Raw genomic sequence first — 17630 nt, 5'->3', positions numbered from 1 at the left:
CCACTTGCCAAATGCTTTTTATTGGCCTAAAAAACCCACTTCTCTGGGCAGGAAATTTCGACAGAGTCTCTCGGCTGGAGACAAAACTCCCACGTGAGCGCACGGAGGAGGTGGGTGCGTCCCAGCTCTGAGATGGAGGCTGGGGGGGGTGTTCCCCCCCCCACCCCTGCATCAGATTGATCCCCCCCAGTGTGCGTTTCTCTCAGTGAGCCGGCAGAGGGCAGCCTGGGGGTCAGGCTGAGAAGGGAGCAGGCGGAAGGCACCGCACAGGGCAGAGCCCAGCTGCAGCCCCCACCCATCTCCTGGGCCCTGGAGACGGGGGGAGCCCGGCTGGAAGCGAAGGGTTAAGGGCAGGGAGTCAGGCCAGAGGCCTGGAGCAGACGCGGTGTTCGCAGCCGGCCCAGCGCTCGGACGTGGGTGGCAGGTGGCCCCCGGCAGGGGAAGCCGCACTGCTGGCAACAGATCCCAGCGGTACCAGTGCCCTGGGCTACCCCCCACTTCTGGAGACAGGTCCCCGGAGAGGCCATTCAAGCCCTTACTGTGGTAACGACTCCCATGCCATGGGCGTTGCCCAGCCCCACTAGGCATTCGGGCTGAACGAGACGCAGGGCCCAACCGCCCCCTTCCATCACTGCTGTGACCCACACGCTGCCTGCTCAGCCTCCCGTTGCCACCTCCCCCCAGAGCCGCAATGGGAAGCTCTGAACACGCTCTGCAGTGGCACGCCCTGGGCGGTCTCTGCGCCCAGCCTCTCGTGCGAGGGCAGCGTGCAGCAGCCGGGATCCCTCCCCCACTCGGTGCAGGTACAGCGGTGCAAACCAGTGCAGCCGGCCTGGGGCTGGCGGTTCTGCCCTGCCCTGCCCGCGGGTCTCGTATGTAACGCCGGCTCCTTTGCACAGCAGGAGGGGCCGGGGCGCAGAGTCTGCTACAAGGTGCTGGGCCTGGGTGCTTGGCGCTGGGGTGTGGGGCGAGGGGAGAGCCAGGCTCTGCTCCCCACTAGCGGGCAGCTCCCACGGGGACACGGGTTGGCTGTGGATTGGGCCACACGTGGAGCGAAGCTGCAGCTGCTTTTCAAGGTGACGGGGCCTTTCTAGGCAGAATCCACCCCCAGCGCTCTGCAGGCTCCGGGGCCTCCCTCCGCTGGCGGAGGACAATGGGGCTCTGTTCACTTATCTCCCGCAGCGTTCGCCACGCTCCCCCGACAGCGCTGCTGTGTGCCTGGGCGGGGAGGGGGGAGCAGCGGTGTTCTCACCCCTCCCTGCCCTGCTCACAGCACGGCTGGGGGGCTGGCCAAGGAGGGCTCCGCTGTGGGGCCGCAGCCCCTGGGACCTGGATCCTTGCTCCCCCCTTCTAAAGCCTTCCACTACCAGCTGGAGAGGAACCCCCTGCTGACACCCCCTGGGCTTCTGGGAGCTTTGGAGGGGAGAGGGGAGGTCGTCCCCGTCCCCCCCCCCTCCCCCGAAGCAGGAGGGGAGACTCCAGCATCTGGGACTCTGCGTCAGTGCATAGAAAATCCGCCTTCCATTGCCAGGGCTTCCCTAGGGCCGGGTACCCAGTGGGCATCACCTCTGCCCCACCACCCCATGGAGGCTCCGGGCCACCTCCATCCTGGGTCACTCAGGCAGGCTTTATCTCCCGCCCGCAGGGCTCTCCCAAGGGAGACGGGCCAGGAGCCAGCAGCCCCGCTGCCAGTGCTGTGGGGGGGCCTGGCTGTGGCCGTGCCATCTCCCTCTCCAACGAGGGCCCGGGGAGCGCTCCCTCCACCCAGGGCGAGCTCAGCGAGATCCCACCTGCAGGGCTGGTGGAGCAGCTGCCCTCCGAGTCCCATGCTGCCCTCCGGGCACTTGCCCCATGCCCTGCCCGCTCATTCCCACCTTCTGCCAGGGGCGCCAACCAGGCAGTGCCCCCGCCCCTTTCCGCAGGCCCCGCATAATGTGACACTTCCCGTCGGTGCTCGCTTCCAGACCGAATGCAACTCCCCTCTCGCTCCCACGCCGCCACTGTAACGCTGGCTAGGCGCCCTTCTCTGCACTCAGCACCCCTGGGACGGGGAGAAGGTTCTGATCCGTTTCCCACACCCTGCCCCCGACCGCAGATAGGCGAGCCGAGACCCCCATCGTCCAGTCCACGCGCACACTGCCTCGGCCCCGCCTGGGGGAAAGGCAATCCGACCAAGGGGGGGCTGGCCCACGCAGCCCCGCTGGTTTCTGCCGTGAGGGCAGCACAGCGGGAAAGACGGGAATTGCTGGCAATCAGGAAGGGGCAGGGACCGCTCTTCCCTGCTTGGAGGGATGTTAAACAAGACCCCGCCCCCAAAATAAAATAAATTTAAAATAAAATTAGCTACAAAAATATGGAGCCGGGCGGGCCGGTGCGGTTCGTCTGTGCGAGACGGCAGGCGGGGGCTGGTCCGGGGCAGCCAGACCCAGCCGCTCCGGGTACGTCCCCGTTCTCAGCACACCGGGGCAGCAGATAAATTAGAGAGACCGTCAGGAGAGGTGAAATCAAATAAATAGTTAAAAAGGCGGGGGCAGGGCATCCGAGCGCCTCCCGCCGCCCCGGCACAGTCTGCACGTGCGGCCCTGACCCCCTCACGTTTGGTGAACTTCGTGAAACATGAGCTCCCGGGGGATGCGCGTCTCCGGGCCGAAGTTCTTGGCCGCCCGCCGCTCGAAAGCTGCCACCATCTGCTTGACCACCTCGTCGAAGAAGACCGTGGCGAGCTGCGAGTGCAGCAGGGAGCGGAACTCGAAGGAGATCTGGGGAGGAGAGAGAGATGAGGGGCTGGCGGAGCAGGGCAGGCCGGGCCAGAGCCCCCCCTGGACAAAGGGCAGGGGGACGGGGCTGCCCCTGTTCCACAATGTCCAGTGGGGAACCTGCCCTCCTCAGCAGCACGCAGCGAACAGTCGCCTCCACACAAACCCCGCAGCCCACTGGGGAAACTGAGGCCGAGAGACAGGCTCACGCAGCATGTCACTGACAGAGCCAGGAGGAGAACCCAGGAGTCCTGACTCCCAGGCCCCGCCTCTCAGACAAATGTGCCCAGGTGGAACATTTGCTCCTGCTTCTCTCTCCCTCGAGACACGAACAGCAGTCGCTCAGTGGCTGAGGGCAGCATTTCGCCCCCTGCTTACCTCCTCCTCGAGGCCAGTGACCTGGGGACAGGTGCTTCTAACAGTATGCGCTGGCTGGTCGGCAGCCACCTCTCCGGTCCATCCCCAGTGGATTCACTGCGGGGACGACTCCACGTGGCGACTGGGTGGGGCGGGGAATGGGAGAGGGCAGGCTGGGGGGGGAGGGGGGGGGCTTACCGAGAAATCCACCGTGCAGGTGCGGGGGTAGCCTGGGATGCCCGGGCTGAAGCGCCAGCTAGTCTCCAGGTGGTTGAAGAGCCTCCCGTCAGTGCAGATGGCCTGAGAAGGGATAGCAGGAGCGTCAGGCGAGGGGCTTTGCTACCAGAGTGCTGGGAAGCCAGGCTCCCTGGGGGGGCTGAGCGCCCCCACCCCGAACTGTTCCATCCCCGCACATCCCCCGCCCTGAGAATCCCCGGCAGCCTCACCTTGACCAGGTGCGGGCGCACCAAGGTGATGATGGAGGTGTATTTCTCCAGCACGGGCGGGAAGCCCACTTCCAGCTGAGCCTTCACGTGGCCCGTGCGCTTGGAGACCACCACCGACTTCTTGCACCAGGGGACAAAGTGCTTGTAGTCATCCACGTTGGACACCACCTCGTACATTTCCTGCATGGAGTACCTGCCGGGGGGAGACGCCTGCGCTGACTCGGTGCTGCCGTCCTGCAGGCACAGGGCAGCTCGGGGACGGGCTAGGGAACCGGGCACCTCCACCACCATCCATGCCCCCCGCCCTGCACATGCAATGAGTTTCATGGGTCTCACTCCGGTTCGCACTGCCCACGTCACGTCACAGACAGGTCGAGGCTTGACCGAGGCCTGGAGACCAAACTCCCCTTTTGCCACCAGCACTGGGGCAAGCAGGGGAAGGACGCAGCATGCTGGAGCGTGCAGGGAAAGCCCCATCCCCCTCTGGGGGAACACAGCCAATGCCACTTACCCTATAATCCTCCTCTCCGAATACTCCTTCCTTTTGTTGGTGAAAGGCCCCGTGAGGTTGATGAACGTCCGGCTGTGCGGGCTGCAGGGGCCCCAGTCCAGGCTGTTTATTGCCCAAGGCACCCGGCTCAGCAGAATCCCGCAGACAGACACGGCCCTGCAACTGGAAACGGGTCGGGGTTAGCAGAGACCGACCGGCGCCCGCCTGGCCAGGCAGAGGAAGGGAGCTAGGTGCTACTCCCCTTCGAGAGGTCACCTGAGGCTGAGACTAGCTAGGCCCAAAGCCTCTAAAGCAGAGTGAGGCTGCGGGAGACGAAGGCGGCGAAACACCCTCCCCAGCCAGGACGAGGCAATTCCCTCTCGCATGCCAATCTCGTTCCCCTGGGGACCTATCGGCCCCTACGTGCTGTATGGCCACGCTGCATGCTGCGATCGCTTCACCGCTCCCATGCGGCCACCGCTGGGCTGGGACCTGGCAGCGGTTTAGTGACGCAGCAACTCTACCGACCAGTTTGTGGCAGGGAGCGACACCGACTCCCGTCTCACAGTGAAGGTGCCGCTGACGCCTGCTCCCACCAAGGGGATGTTTAATGAGCTACTCCTGGGGGAATTCTGCGCCACTGCGCGTGCGCAGAATTTATGTCCCCCCGCAGATTTCTTTGCCTCCCCGCAGAAAAATTACTTTCTGATGGGGAAGCAAAGGGAGGCCACAAGAGCAGTCATGTGACCCTCCTCATCAGTATGTTTCAGGTGCCCAGGACAGCCGGCAGAGAGGTAAATCACTGTGGGGCAGTGGGCAAGACTAGGGAAGACCCGGCTGGTGGCTCCTACCCTGCGCCAGGCTCAGCTGCTAGTCCTGTCTGGGCTGTGGAGGACGGGACTTCCTCTGCCCCTGCATGGCATCCAGGGCCGTGTCGGACCCACCCCCAGATTTCTCCAACAGCTGGTAGGAAGCTCTGCAATGCCCCTCCCCTTCACTTCCTGTACCCATCGCTCCTGAATTGCAGGGGGAGGGATCACTTTTCAGGGAGCTGCTCCCCCATCCGTCTAACACCCATGCATCCAAACCCCCTCATACCCAGACCCTCCCGCTGAGGCCCACCCCCCCTCACACCCAGAAACCCCCCAACGATGAGCCCCACTCCCCCTGCACCTGGACCACCCCGACAAGCCACCCGCACCTGGATCCCTATTGTACCAACCCCACCCCCCTCAGCATCTGGACCCCACTACTGAGTCCCGCACAGTCCACCTACCCAGACCCCCTAACAAGCTCTATCCCCACCATACCCAGACCCCCCTGCTGAGCACCAGCCACCTTCACCTGGACCCCCATCTTCACCTGAACCCCCCTGCAGAGTTCCATTACCATTGCACCCAGAGACCCCCAACAAGCCCCTGTGCAACCAGATCCTCCTGCACCTGAATCCCCCACTAAGCCACATGCACCCAGATTGCCCCCCACAGAACCCTCTCAACCCACATCTGGATCCCCCCACACTGTGCTCCTCCACACTTGGATCCCGCCTTGCTGTGCCTGCCTGCCCACACCTGGTGCACTTGGCACAGAGGGTCAGGACCCTGGGGTGTTTCTGGGGCAGGCCCAGTCCTTGCGCTGTCTGGGTTGGGTGCAGCCGCATCGCTGAGTCTGTGTCCCGGGGGGAAGCTGAACAGTGATCTCCCACCTCCTTGCAGCCAGCGGCCTGTGCTCCCCAAGGCCATGCTGGAGCCTCCACATTTATTTGACAAGTAAAACTGGCAGAATTTTGCAGAATTTTAATTTTTTTTGGCACAGAATGCCCTCAGCAGGAACGAGCACAAACGACCCAGACCTGAGCTTTGAAGTCTGATCATCTGACAGACAGCACCGGGAGGGGGCCCTGGGATCAGCCCTGTCTCTGAGGGGAGAGCGCCCCCCTGCTCCCTCACTCATCCTGCTCCCTGCAGCACAGCACCGCAACGGGGTCAGCCCTGGCTCAGGGGGGAGCTTGCTCCCACTAGCTCACTGGCCAGCAGTTCGTGGCCCCAAACAAGCCCCCCATGGTAGGGCAGGGTGAGCGGCTGGCGGGCAGGGCGGGCTCTCCTGCGGGCAGGCCGGGCGGCTGGCGGGCGGCTGGCGGGCAGGGCGGGCGCTCAGACACAGTGGCAGTTTACATCCCCTCCTGCTTGTGCTCACTCAGATCTTTGTGAAGGCAGCTGGGGAGGGCAGCGAGGGTGACCCTGACCACCTCCTTCCTGCTGCAGATCACCTGCTGCTGAGTCAAGAGGCAGGCGGCCCCTCCCCTGTGCCCAGCCGGCCTGACGCAACAGCTGCCATTAGACCCGCCCATCAGGAGGGCAGCTCAGAGCAGGAGGAGGAGAGGTTCATTCACAGGACCAGCCGTCAGCTGAGCCGGCGGAAAGCCAATAAGGAGTGGCAAGTCCTTGGAGCCGGGCACCAGAGGGGAGAGGAGGGTCCGGTGCCACCAGGAAGGGCCCGCTCTGAGGCACAGGGACCACGGTTGCCCCATCTCCTTAGTCAGGGTGGCTGGTGAAACACAGGGCACATTGCTGAGCTCTGCCCCCCTCCGCATCAATATGGGGCAAACACGGGCACCAATGCAGGGGCCGAGGGGATCTGGATTTCTTGAGAAGGGGGGTGGCAGGGAAGCAACGTGCCACTCTAGCAGGTTTCCTCCGCTCTCCGCAGGCCCTGTAAGAACACCCTGCTGTACCAGTGACCCATCGGTGCATAACCATACCCGGCGGCTATGCTGCCAAGCAGAGAGTTCGGGTGGAGGAGCGGGAGTCAGCGTCCTGGCAGGATGTCTCAAGGCCCAGAGGCTTGGTTTGCCCTGCCCTGCCCTGCCTGGACGTTAGCAATCCCTGGCGCTTTCCGAAAGAGCAGCGACTGGCCAAGATTTCCTCTCGGCTCCACAGCCCTGGTTGCTACTTCCCATCCTCAGCGTGGCCGCCTTTCAGCGGTCTACAGCCGCTCCGGTAGCTTTGGACGAAAGGCGCTCTGGAAAATGTGGGTCATTGACAATAACTGTGGGCTGGTTAGGTGCGATTTATGCTGGGTTCTGTGGGTTCTTCTCCACGGTGGGTCAGCGTTCTCGCCGATTGATAGATGAGGAAACTGAGGTACTGACTGAAAACAGGACTTATCTGCCAAGGTCACCAGCCTGTCAGAGGCAGAGCTCATTACCCAGGTCATGCTTCTAATTCCCTTGTATTCCATTCGGAGTTTGTCCTCTGGACCTCGCCCCCTGATGAAATTTCAGCTGGTGGTTTTGTTCCTTGATCCTCAGAGCCTGGCACGCCAACCACAGACAAGAGGAGAATCACAAACACAGAAGGGAAGCCAGCAACATGTGACCGCTCTCCTGCAAACAGTCCAGAGGCGGTGAACGGCCCTCCCGTTGGAATGTTTGTGCACGCCGGGAGCGGGCTTCCGCTCGTTTCACTGGCAGGCGGGGGGTCTGACCCACCCTTTGAGCTGCGCTGGTGGAGTGGTTGGCCTCCCACGACAGCCTGGACAGACGGTTGATCTCCCACAACCCCAGAGTCAGCGTCGAGATCCAGAGTGCGACGGCGAACGCTCCCCCTTCTTCGCCACTTGACCCTGGTGCTGGAGGCAGCAGGCGGCACTTACGTGCAAGCCAGCAACAGACCATTCAGTGACTATACCCAGCTGGGGAGACTGAGGCACAGGGCGGCAATGCGACTCGCCCACAGCCAGGAATAGAACCTAGGAGTTCCTGACTCCCAACCCGCAGTACAGACTGGTCGGGTTTTATCCCATTGGTTCAATGCCAACAAAATAAACAAGAAGTCCTGAAGTTCCGAATTTGACATTATAACGACACTAGGAACGAGAGGCAACTTCCTTCCAACACAATCAGGGGGTCGCGTTCCATCATCACTGGAAACTTTCCACTCAGGCTGTTCGCCTACATATATTTATAGATGCATCTGAAAACGGGTCACTCACGCTCTTCCCCAGAGGCACCAGGAGAGGGGAAAGGTCTTTCTTTTCCACTGTGCTGCGGCCACTCCAGGTTCAGACAGCCCAATGCCCCCTCTCCTTCCAGCGCAGAGGAAAGTGCAAAGGACGTTGCTGGTGGTTCAGATTCGGTAACGCATCTGAGCTCTCCATGAGCCTAGAGGTCGCCTGGGCCCCCTCAGCCCTGCCTGAGTGGATGGACAGGCTCTCCAGGGGACAGACTCCAAGTTCTGTGCCGGACGCTGTGCAGCAGCGGACAAGAAGAATTCGGGCAGCAAAGAGCACAGCCTTCAGCTGGGGGTGCCTTGCCAGCCCTCCCGTATTGTGTCTCAAAGCAAAACACACTTAAGAATTGCCTGCAAGATGTTATTTATTCTGAGCTAGGTGCTGGGCAGATGCAGAGGAGAGGGCTGCTGCCCTGAGGAACATGGCATCTCTTATCCCCAACACGTCAGTGACGAGCAGCCACCCTGGCTCCATTTCAAAGCTGGGCACGAGGCCACTTCAACTCTCTCGGCTCCAAGCTCTGGGAGCATCCCAAGTGCTAATGGAGGCATCTGAACTCGAAAAGCACCTCGGTTATACCCAAGCTGTTGATTTTTTTGCTCCCACCTGCCAAGACGCAGGACTGCTCTGATGGCCTGACAGACCAATGCATTGCAGCAACTTCCTGGCACGGCACCTCCCACCAGAGGTCATCCCTGGAGGAGGTGCGAGCCCTCAAAACTTCCAGGCCTTTTGAAAGGGACGACATTCATTCTCGAAGCCTGGGCAAGAGGTGACATTTGATTCAGATCATCAAGTCGAGTGAACATCGTGTTTTCCGACTGAGGAGAGACTTTTACAAACCGCCGTCTCCGGCGATCGCCCTTTAACTAGCACCTGATCGCAGGGCTGCACCCATGTGTCTGGAAATTCGCAAAGGAGGTCAGCTGCTGAACCTGAATCCTATTTCCTCTTCCTGCAAAGCAAGACACTCCCTGGAAAGCTCTTTACATGTTATCATAACATCTTCCGTTGCTAAAGAAACCAGCACCCACCTCCCCTCCCCTGAAGGGTAAACCTAAAGGCCGGCAGCTGTCCAGCAAACCGCAGGACCTAGGGCTGGACCCATCCTTGCTTCAGTGATGCTAGATCCCATTTAGACGCAGCAAGTTTTACTAAGCCAGCGGTTGCCCATGCGTGGTCCATGGATCCCCCATGGTCTATCAAGCCCTTGAGCTAGTCTTCAGCCAGCTAAGGCAGTCTCCTGGGGTGTTGCCGAGGGTCTGCAGCCAGCTAGCCGCTCACATCTGGTTCTTTGGTTCCAGGTGCTAAATTCCATTGAAAGACGCGAAGTATCCGGGAAGAATTCCCCTCGCATCACCGCTTCCCACGGACAATCGCTGAAGTTGCCACAGGGACGTCGTGCGGCTGGGAGCAGAGCTGTCCCCAAGACCATCTCTCTGGCAATAGGTGTGGGGGCCGGATCCCCGAAACGTAAAACACCAACTTCCCTGCCGCAGCCAACCCAGCCTGACCCCCCATGCCGTGAGCGGCCCTGGCCGGGTCCCCACTGCCTCTTCCGCTGCACCCAATGCTGCATACAAGTGCCCCCCTCCCTTAGGCCCCCTCTCTGGGTCCCTCCCCCCCCAGAAACCCCTTCTTAGGGCCCTGATCCCCATGGCCCCTCCCCCCAGAGGGGGAGGTCTCTGGGCCCCTCCCCCAGAGACCCCCCTCTCTGCCCCATGGCCCCTCCCCCCAGAGGGGGAGGTCTCTGGGCCCCTCCCCCCAGAGACCCCCCCTCTCTGCCCCCATGGCCCCTCCCCCAGAGACCCCCCTCTCTGCCCCATGGCCCCTCCCCCCAGAGACCCCCCTCTCTTCCCCCATGGCCCCTCCCCCCAGAGACCCCCCTCTCTGCCCCATGGCCCCTCCCCCCAGAAACCCCACTCTCTGCCCCCATGGCCCCTCCCCCCAGAGACCCCCTCTTAGGGCCCTGGCCCCCATGGCTCCTCCCCCAGACACTCCCCTCCCTGCCCCCATGGCCCCCTCCCTCCATAACCCCCCCCCCGGCGGCCCGCGGGCCCGCTCACCTGCCAGGCGGGGGCGCGCCCGGCCACAGCCCCTCGCGCGCCCCCAGCCGCAGCACCGCGCGCAGCCGCCTGGCCGCCATGGGGGAGGGGTCCGGGCTCCGCGCTCCGTCCGCCGCAAATACCGGCTCCGCCGCGCTGAACTCCCCCTCCCCCGTCACACACAACGTCACGCGTCACTATAGAGCCCACCGCGTCACAGACAGGGGGCGGGGCGAGAAGGCGAAGGGAGCAGGGCGGGAGCTGGGAGGACAGGGCTGTCCCGGGGACGTGGTGCATCATGGGGGTTGTAGTTTCCGGCGCCGTGACGCCCTGGGCGCTTGCGCTCCGCCACCCGGGGCATCATGGGTATTGTAGTCCCGCCGCCCTGAGGTGCCATTGGCGTCATAGCGACGGCCCAGGTGCCTGATGGGAATTGTAGTCCATCTGGCAGGCAGGGCGGGGCCTGTGATCAAGCCAGCCAGCAGCTGGGGGCTGATGGGCTGCAAAGTGACCTCATGTCGTGCTGCAGCATGTCATAGCATGACACAGTCGCATCATCGCCCCGTGATGCATCACGCTGCCGCATCATCCCATGGCCCCGCTGCGCCATGCCCCCACACGCCATCGCCCCGTGCCATGTTGGGACACAGCAGCACATGCTCGTATGTCATCCTGACCTCACACCGGGACGTGTGACATCATCGTGCTGCAACATGACATCCTAGAATCAGAGACTAGCAGGGTTGGAAGGGCCCTCGGGAGGTCATCTCGTCCATAGGACTGAGCATCAAATTATCACAGCCCATCCAAATATCATCACGTCATCATGATTCCTTATTATTTGTATTTTCACAGTGGGTGGGAACCCCAGTCATGGACTCGGACACATCAGGACGTTGCTGTGGCTCAAGGCAACGTCATCAACCTTAGGATGCTCATCCTCTGATCACACCAGGAAGCCATGTCATGACATCACAACACAACATCATCACACCTCCAACCAACATAATATCATAATGACCTTCTCCCCGGAGTGAGCTTTGGACCCATGGGCTTTCTTGCAGAAATCACCCTAAAAAAGTGACCCTGTCAAACCATTTATCCATGTTTGCTCTTTCTTTGACTAAAATCATAGTAAAATACACTTACTGTTGGGCTCTGGTTTTGCAAGATGAATCTCAAAGTGCTTTACAGACTAATACTGAAATCAAAGTCTCAGAGCCCTCTTGGGATGGTTAAAATTATGATGCCCATTTTATAGATGGAGAAATTGGGGCACAGAAAAGTCAAGTAACCTGCCCAAAGGAAGCCTGTGTCACAGCCATGAAGAGAACCCAGAAGTCCTGACTCCTAGATCTATGCCTTAACCACAAGCTTAAGCAATATATCATGGGACTGATTAGCAGTTATTGTCTAAACAGTTCCAGCTGTCCCTCTATTTTCATCATCACAATGGTCCCTTTTGAACTTGGAATCTATGAATCATCTCCTAATTCCATTTTCTTTCAGGGAAGCCAGTTACCAAAAACTCCTCAAATCCCAGCTCGCAGAGAATTGTGCTAGGAACCCCCCAGTTTTGCTTCCTTTGCGGACAAGGTGAGAGGAGGAGGAGAGGCCACCCCACAAGGCCTATACAAATGGCTGGCAAAGGGTTGTGAGCAATACACTGTAAAACACAAGTCCAATGATCTTGTGCTGCCGTGAAAGGTCTAGTTCCACTGCTTCCTCCTCCCGGCAATATTTCACTGGCGAAAATGTCAACAGCTGCTCTTGATGGCTTTCAGCTCTATGATTTCACCTTGATTTCACTGTTAGGTAACACTCGGCTAATTGCAGGTCCAAAGCCATGATAAAAATAGCCCTGCTACAGTATCAACAGCACAAACATAGTCTCCTGGCTCCTCCTCCTCTGAACTCAGTTCAACCGGAGATCAAAAGTAGAGCCCGGAGTGAAGCTGCCACATTAGCCCCCAGACTACGTCCCCTCCATACTCCATGGCAGTCAATGTCAATGTGTCTCTGGGTGTTATTTCAAGACACGGAGGTAGCAATTTAAAGCGGTGCCCCGTTATCCCTCCCAAACAGTCACAGGCAGGAAAATTAACTAGAAACACCTTGTAACTGCAGAAAACAATTATTCAGCTCATCTTGTTGCACCGATCATTTATTTATTTAAACAAGTCCTTTGCTTCAAGGGGCTCCCAAAAGTGGCCCTGACAAAAGCCAGATTGGCAGCTTCTTAAAGCCATCCTGATCTTTAGCTGGCTGGTGGAGACTACAGGGCCCCACATGCAATGCTCCACATCAAGCTAAACCTTATGGCCACAAGGCCCGCTGGAACCTATAGTGTCCCCAGGGTCACGTGGTAAAGACTTGTGAGCCACTTTTCGGGCCTGGGCTCTGGCAGGTTTCAGCTGCACATGAGGTCGCTATCAGAGTCACCCAGAAATGCTTATGTGAGGTCCCATGCAGCACCACTTTGTTATTATGATTCATTATTTGTTAAGCAAAGACAATGTGTTAGGCACAGTATAAAAAAGAAGTCTCAAAACAACCCCTATAGCATGAAGAGCCATGAAGATATAACAGCCCAATCCTGAAAACATCTTCAAGGGCAATGCTTACTTCCATGAGTAGACCCACTGAGTGCATAGGTGGAAGTATTTACACCTGGGAGTGAGTGTTTGCAGGATCGGGACCTAAAAAACAGGCATAGAAATGAGAGCTGGCACTAACTGCGTAGCCCAGAGGAGGGAATGGATTTTGGATTTGTTTAACAGTTAATTTCTTGTGGGCATGATGGAAGCAGTGGGATTTTAGGAGGCACCTGAATGAAGAGATCTGAGTTCTACACTACATGTTCATGATGGTCCCTTCTGGCCTTAAAGTCTAGGAGATTCAATTCACTGTGCGACCCTCTCTCTGTCTCAGTTTCCTGAGTTCAAGCAGAGAGTGAAGTCCATGTAGAACACAGATCTCCTGATTCCCAGACCTGTGCGTTAGCCACAAAGGACCAACCTTCCCTCTCCGAGGCCTGGTCTACACTAGAAAATATTACTGGCATAGCTATGTCGGTTAGGAACGTGAAAAAAATCACACCGCTAACCGATATACCTGTGCTGGCAAAAGCTCTAATGTAGACACAGTTATAGCAGCAACAAAAAATATTTGGCAGGTCATAGCTATTCCATTCGGGGAACGGGTGGAAGAACGCTTTTGCTGGAATCAGCTGTGTCTCCACTAGGGGGTGCCAGTATATCTATATCAGCAAACCTTTTAAGAGTAGACCAGGCCTGAGAGGCAGCTTGATCCAGAAGAGCAGACCCTGTGTAGGACTCAGGAGACCTGGATTCTGTTCCTGGCCATACTAAGCCCTGGTCTACACTACAGCTGCATGACCTTGTGTGAGATGTTTCATCTCTCCATTTCCCTTCCATCCTTTATCTGCCTTGTCCAGACTCTAACTCTTTGGAGCAGGGATTGTCTCTTACCATGTGTTTGTTCAGTAACTAGCACAGTAACTCAGCTGGGACTTCCCCATCACAACAACGAAGGAATCTGAGATCACCCTTGTAGCAATCTGATTTGTTTAGTCTGAATACTAAATACAAGTTGGTGGATCCTTGGATAATGGGCACTTTAGGAGCGCAAAGAATTAATGTCATAACTCAAGCAACTATTAATTCTTATTTAATTTGCAGTGGCCACGTGGACTACCAACCCATCCCACTTGGAAGCCACCAGTTAATGATGGTAGATCCATCTGGTTACTATCAATTGATCAGATGTGTGGGTAGTGCAGTTCCTCACCTGATTCTCTATCGCTAGCCCTTGGAGAACATCGAGGCACCTAGCTTCACCCGTGGGCCGAGTTTATGTATCGGTTTGCTCACCCGTCTCAGCCTGGACCCGATTCCGGTGGAGTCAATCGATGGAATCGGACTGGGGGAAACTCATGGGCCCACATGGAAAAGCGGCTCTTGCCTGCCCTGCCCCGATGATGGCAAACACGTGCCCCCCCCCCATTCAGGGACCCCCCTAAGGCCCGGCACCCCCGGGGCTCCCCATGGCCCGGCACCCCCACCCCTGAGGGGATCCAAGTGCCCCCCCATTCAGGGACCCCGCTAGGGCCCGCCCCCCCCCAGGGGCTCCCCGGGGCCCGGCCCCCCCACCCCTGAGGGGATCCAAGCCCCCCCCATTCCGGGACCCCCCTAAGGCCCCCCCAGGGGCTCCCCGGGGCCCGGCCCCCCCACCCCTGAGGGGATCCAAGTGCCCCCCATTCAGGGACCCCACTAGGGCCCGCCCCCCCCAGGAGCTCCCCATGGCCCGGCCCCCCCACCCCTGAGGGGATCCAAGTGCCCCCCCCATTCAGGGACCCCCCCTAAGGCCCGCCCCCCCAGGGGCTCCCCGGGGCCCGGCACCCCACCCCTGAGGGGATCCAGCCCCCCCCATTCCGGGACCCCGCTAGGGCCCGCCCCGGGAGCGGCCTGGGGCCGGGGCCGGGGCCGGGGCCGAGGCCGGGTCTCCCCGGCAGGGGTCGCTGCGGCGGCCTCCCGCGGTGGGCGGGCTCAGTCCCTCCCCGCCCCGCAGCCGCCGCGGCCGGAGCCTGATGCCGGGAGCTCGGCGCTGAGGCGGGGGGGCCCGGGCCCGGACATGGGGATTCTCAGCATCACGGACCAGGTACCGGGGCCGCCGCCGCCTCCCCCCGCGCGCCCGGCTCCCCGCCCGGCCCGCCCGCTACGCGAGCCCGGGGATTTGCGGCCTAGTGCGGAGCCGCCCCTCGGCGCCCGGAGCGGCCTCCCCCCGCCCCGCTCCGCTCCGCTCCGCTCCGCTCCGGCCCGGCCCGGCCCAGCCCAGCCCGGCCCGGCCCAGCCCAGCCCGGCGAGGGGATCGAGCCGAGCCGGGCCGGGCCGGGCGCCGCCGCCTCAAGGCCGGAGCCGGGCTCCGCGCTGCCAGTTTCCCGCCCGAGGAGACGGAGCCCGGCCCCGCCGCCCGCCCCGCCCGCCCCCGGGCCCCCATCCACCCCCTGCCCCACCTCTGCCCCCCGCCCCCCATCTCTGCCCCCCCCCCGGGCCCCCATCTCTGCCCCCCATCTCTGCCCCCCCGGGACCCCCATCCACCCCCCGCCCCCCATCTCTGCCCCCCCCGGGCCCCCATCTCTGCCCCCCATCTCTGCCCCCCCCGGGACCCCCATCCACCCCCCGCCCCCCATCTCTGCCCCCCCGGGCCCCCATCTCTGCCCCCCATCTCTGCCCCCCCCGGGACCCCCATCCACCCCCCGCCCCCCATCTCTGCCCCCTCGGGACCCCCATCCATCCCCGCCTCCCATCTCTGCCCCCCGCCTCCCATCTCTGCCCCCCCGAGACCCCCATCCACCCCCTGCCCCCCATCTCTGCCCCCCCGAGACCCCCATCCACCCCCGCCCCCCATCCACCCCCGCCTCCCATCTCTGCCCCCCGCCTCCCATCTCTGCCCCCCCGAGACCCCCATCCACCCCCTGCCCCCCATCTCTGCCCCCCGAGACCCCCATCCACCCCCGCCCCCCATCTCTGCCCCCCCCGAGACCCCCATCTGCCCCCCGCCTCCCATCTCTGCCCCCCCCTGAGACCCCCATCCACCCCCCACCCCCCATCTCTGCCCCCCCGAGACCCCCATCCACCCCTGCCCCCCATCTCTGCCCCCCCCAGACCCCCATCCACCCCCCGCCCCATCTCTGCCCCCCGCCCCCATCTCTGCCCCCCCGAGACCCCCATCCACCCCCCACCCCACCTCTGCCCCCCGCCCCCCATCACTGCCCCCCCCGAGACCCCCATCCACCCCCCGCCCCCATCTCTGTCCCCCCGAGACCCCCATCCAGCCCCCGCCCCCCATCTCTGCCCCCGAGACCCCCATCCACCCCCCGCCTCATCTCTGCCCCCCGAGACCCCCATCCACCCCTCGCCCCCATCTCTGCCCCCCCGAGACCCCATCCACCCCCCACCCCACCTCTGCCCCCCGCCCCCATCTCTGCCCCCCCGAGACCCCCATCCACCCCCCGCCCCCCATCTCTGCCCCCCCGGGGCCCCCATCCACCCCCTGCCCCATCTCTGCTCCTGCCCCCCATCTCTGCCCCCCCCCGGGGCCCCCATTCACCCTCTGCCCCCCTGCCCTATCTCTGCTCCCCACCCTCTCTGCCTTTGGCCCCCCAGGCCCTCCACCTACCCCCTGCTCCCCATCTCTGCAAGTGCCCCTCGCACCCCATCTCTGGCCTTGGCCCCTCTGCCTTTGGCCTCCCGGAGCCCCCATCCACCCCCTGCCCCATTTCTGTTCCCCTTTCCCCCCCCACCCTCTCTGCATCCATTTTTTATCCCTTTCCAACCCACTGCCCCATTTCCCCAGTGCCAGCCTCTTTGCCCCCCAGCTCTGTCTCTCCTCCCCGCTTGGCCTGCCTTCATCTTTGCCTCCTTCCCTTTGCTCCCCCATATTGGTGTCCCCCATCTCCTAGCTCTGTCTGTTCCCCGTCTTCTCCCTGTCTCCCCGTCCTCATCTCCTTCCTTATCCCCGTCTCCCCAGCCATCCTTCCTACCCCCTTACTCCTCCCATCAACCTCTTTATCCCCCCGAAGGCTGGACAGGATTTGAGTCTCCCCGTTTTCATTCCCTGCCTTTCTCCCTCTACACCCCCTCATCCCCCTTCCCATTTCAGCCCCTCTCGGGCCAGAGGTGGGGCTTGATTTGACACCACCCACGGTGTGCACCCCACTTTCACAAGTTAGGGGGTGATTCATCTCGCATCCCACTTTCATCACTTTGGGGGGGGGGGTTGGTGTCCCTGTGCTGTTGTATGCCCTGCCATTTCCCCGGGTGTGATGAGGCATTTCCCATGCACCCTATTGCCATCGGCGGTATATGTGATTCAGCTTCCCTACATACTGGGGGGGTGTGAGTCAGTCCTGTCTGCACCCCACTTGACTTGTGTCACAACCCCCAAATCAGCAGGGCTGACTGATCTCTGTAGATACCCCCCTCACCCAGGGGGGGCGGGTGGGGAAGGAAGAGTGGCTATACAGATGACCATCGCCACGTACAATTCCCCTAAAAGGGTCAGGTTTCAACCATCTCTGCGCTGTACGGGGTATGAATTAAACCTCCCGGCCCTCGTATGTACTTCACTTTCCTAAGGCAGAGTATATTGATACACAGTTGTTCTTCGCTTCTCCCCCTTTACTCCCTGGATGACGCCCAGCACCTCCCCCTAGTCCTCCAAATACCCCACTGGCCCGCAAACATCTCATCTTGAACCCCCTGATTTGACATGAACCCCCTTTGTTCGTACCCCGGCAGTAATGATTTCTGAGATGTGGGCTGCAGACTCCTCCAAGCAAATATTTACCCCTGCTGTGGTCCCTCGCTGTTGCAATCTCACCAATAGGCTGGGGGGTTAAAGCCTCACATGGCGGGGAGAGAAGGGAACAGGGGAGTAACCTTATTTTTATTATTTTTTTTTTTTTTGGTAACCAAAACATTCAGCTTCCCTTGTGAATGGT

General features: G+C 61.0%; 2 protein-coding genes and 1 long non-coding RNA gene across 6 annotated transcripts in view; 2 read left to right on the top strand and 1 right to left on the bottom strand.

The window, feature by feature from the left end:
- Positions 1-10322, bottom strand: COQ10A (coenzyme Q10A). Its single transcript, XM_042844151.2, has 5 exons — positions 10127-10322; positions 4071-4232; positions 3560-3752; positions 3312-3413; positions 1-2759 (listed from the first exon to the last, which is right to left on the bottom strand). The coding sequence occupies exons 1-5, from the start codon at positions 10204-10206 to the stop codon at positions 2592-2594; spliced, it is 705 nt and encodes a 234-aa protein (XP_042700085.2). The 5' UTR covers positions 10207-10322; the 3' UTR covers positions 1-2591.
- On the top strand, positions 7482-11260 carry LOC135977060 (uncharacterized). Its single transcript, XR_010594390.1, has 3 exons — positions 7482-8981; positions 9365-9509; positions 10961-11260. It is a non-coding gene; the product is annotated as an uncharacterized LOC135977060 (long non-coding RNA).
- A 3395-nt stretch (positions 11261-14655) lies between these two features.
- The window catches only part of ANKRD52 (ankyrin repeat domain 52), a 37522-nt gene continuing 34547 nt past the window's right edge, over positions 14656-17630 (top strand). The window contains exon 1 of one of the 4 annotated variants that reach the window (XM_065575894.1): positions 14656-14785. The gene's annotated coding sequence lies outside the window, so the exon portion shown is untranslated. The remainder of the gene's footprint in view (positions 14786-17630) is intronic. The other 3 variants (XM_065575893.1, XM_065575896.1, XM_065575895.1) reach the window with 3 other exon arrangements.

Source organism: Chrysemys picta, chromosome 22, assembly GCF_011386835.1.
Source record: "Chrysemys picta bellii isolate R12L10 chromosome 22, ASM1138683v2, whole genome shotgun sequence".
Taxonomy (NCBI): domain Eukaryota; kingdom Metazoa; phylum Chordata; order Testudines; family Emydidae; genus Chrysemys; species Chrysemys picta.
Note: the sequence above shows the minus strand (reverse complement) of the source record. Positions and strands in the feature narration are given on the sequence as shown.

Bases quoted from the DNA above. Each gene is read 5' to 3' on its own strand.
- COQ10A (XM_042844151.2), bottom strand. From the start codon at position 10,206: ATGGCGGCCAGGCGGCTGCGCGCGGTGCTGCGGCTGGGGGCGCGCGAG. The intron at 4,233-10,126 runs GTGAGCGGGCCC...ACCCGTTTCCAG, and splicing joins GGCGCGCCCCCGCCTGGCAG to TTGCAGGGCCGTGTCTGTCT. The intron at 3,414-3,559 runs GTGAGGCTGCCG...ATCCCTTCTCAG, and splicing joins TGCGCCCGCACCTGGTCAAG to GCCATCTGCACTGACGGGAG.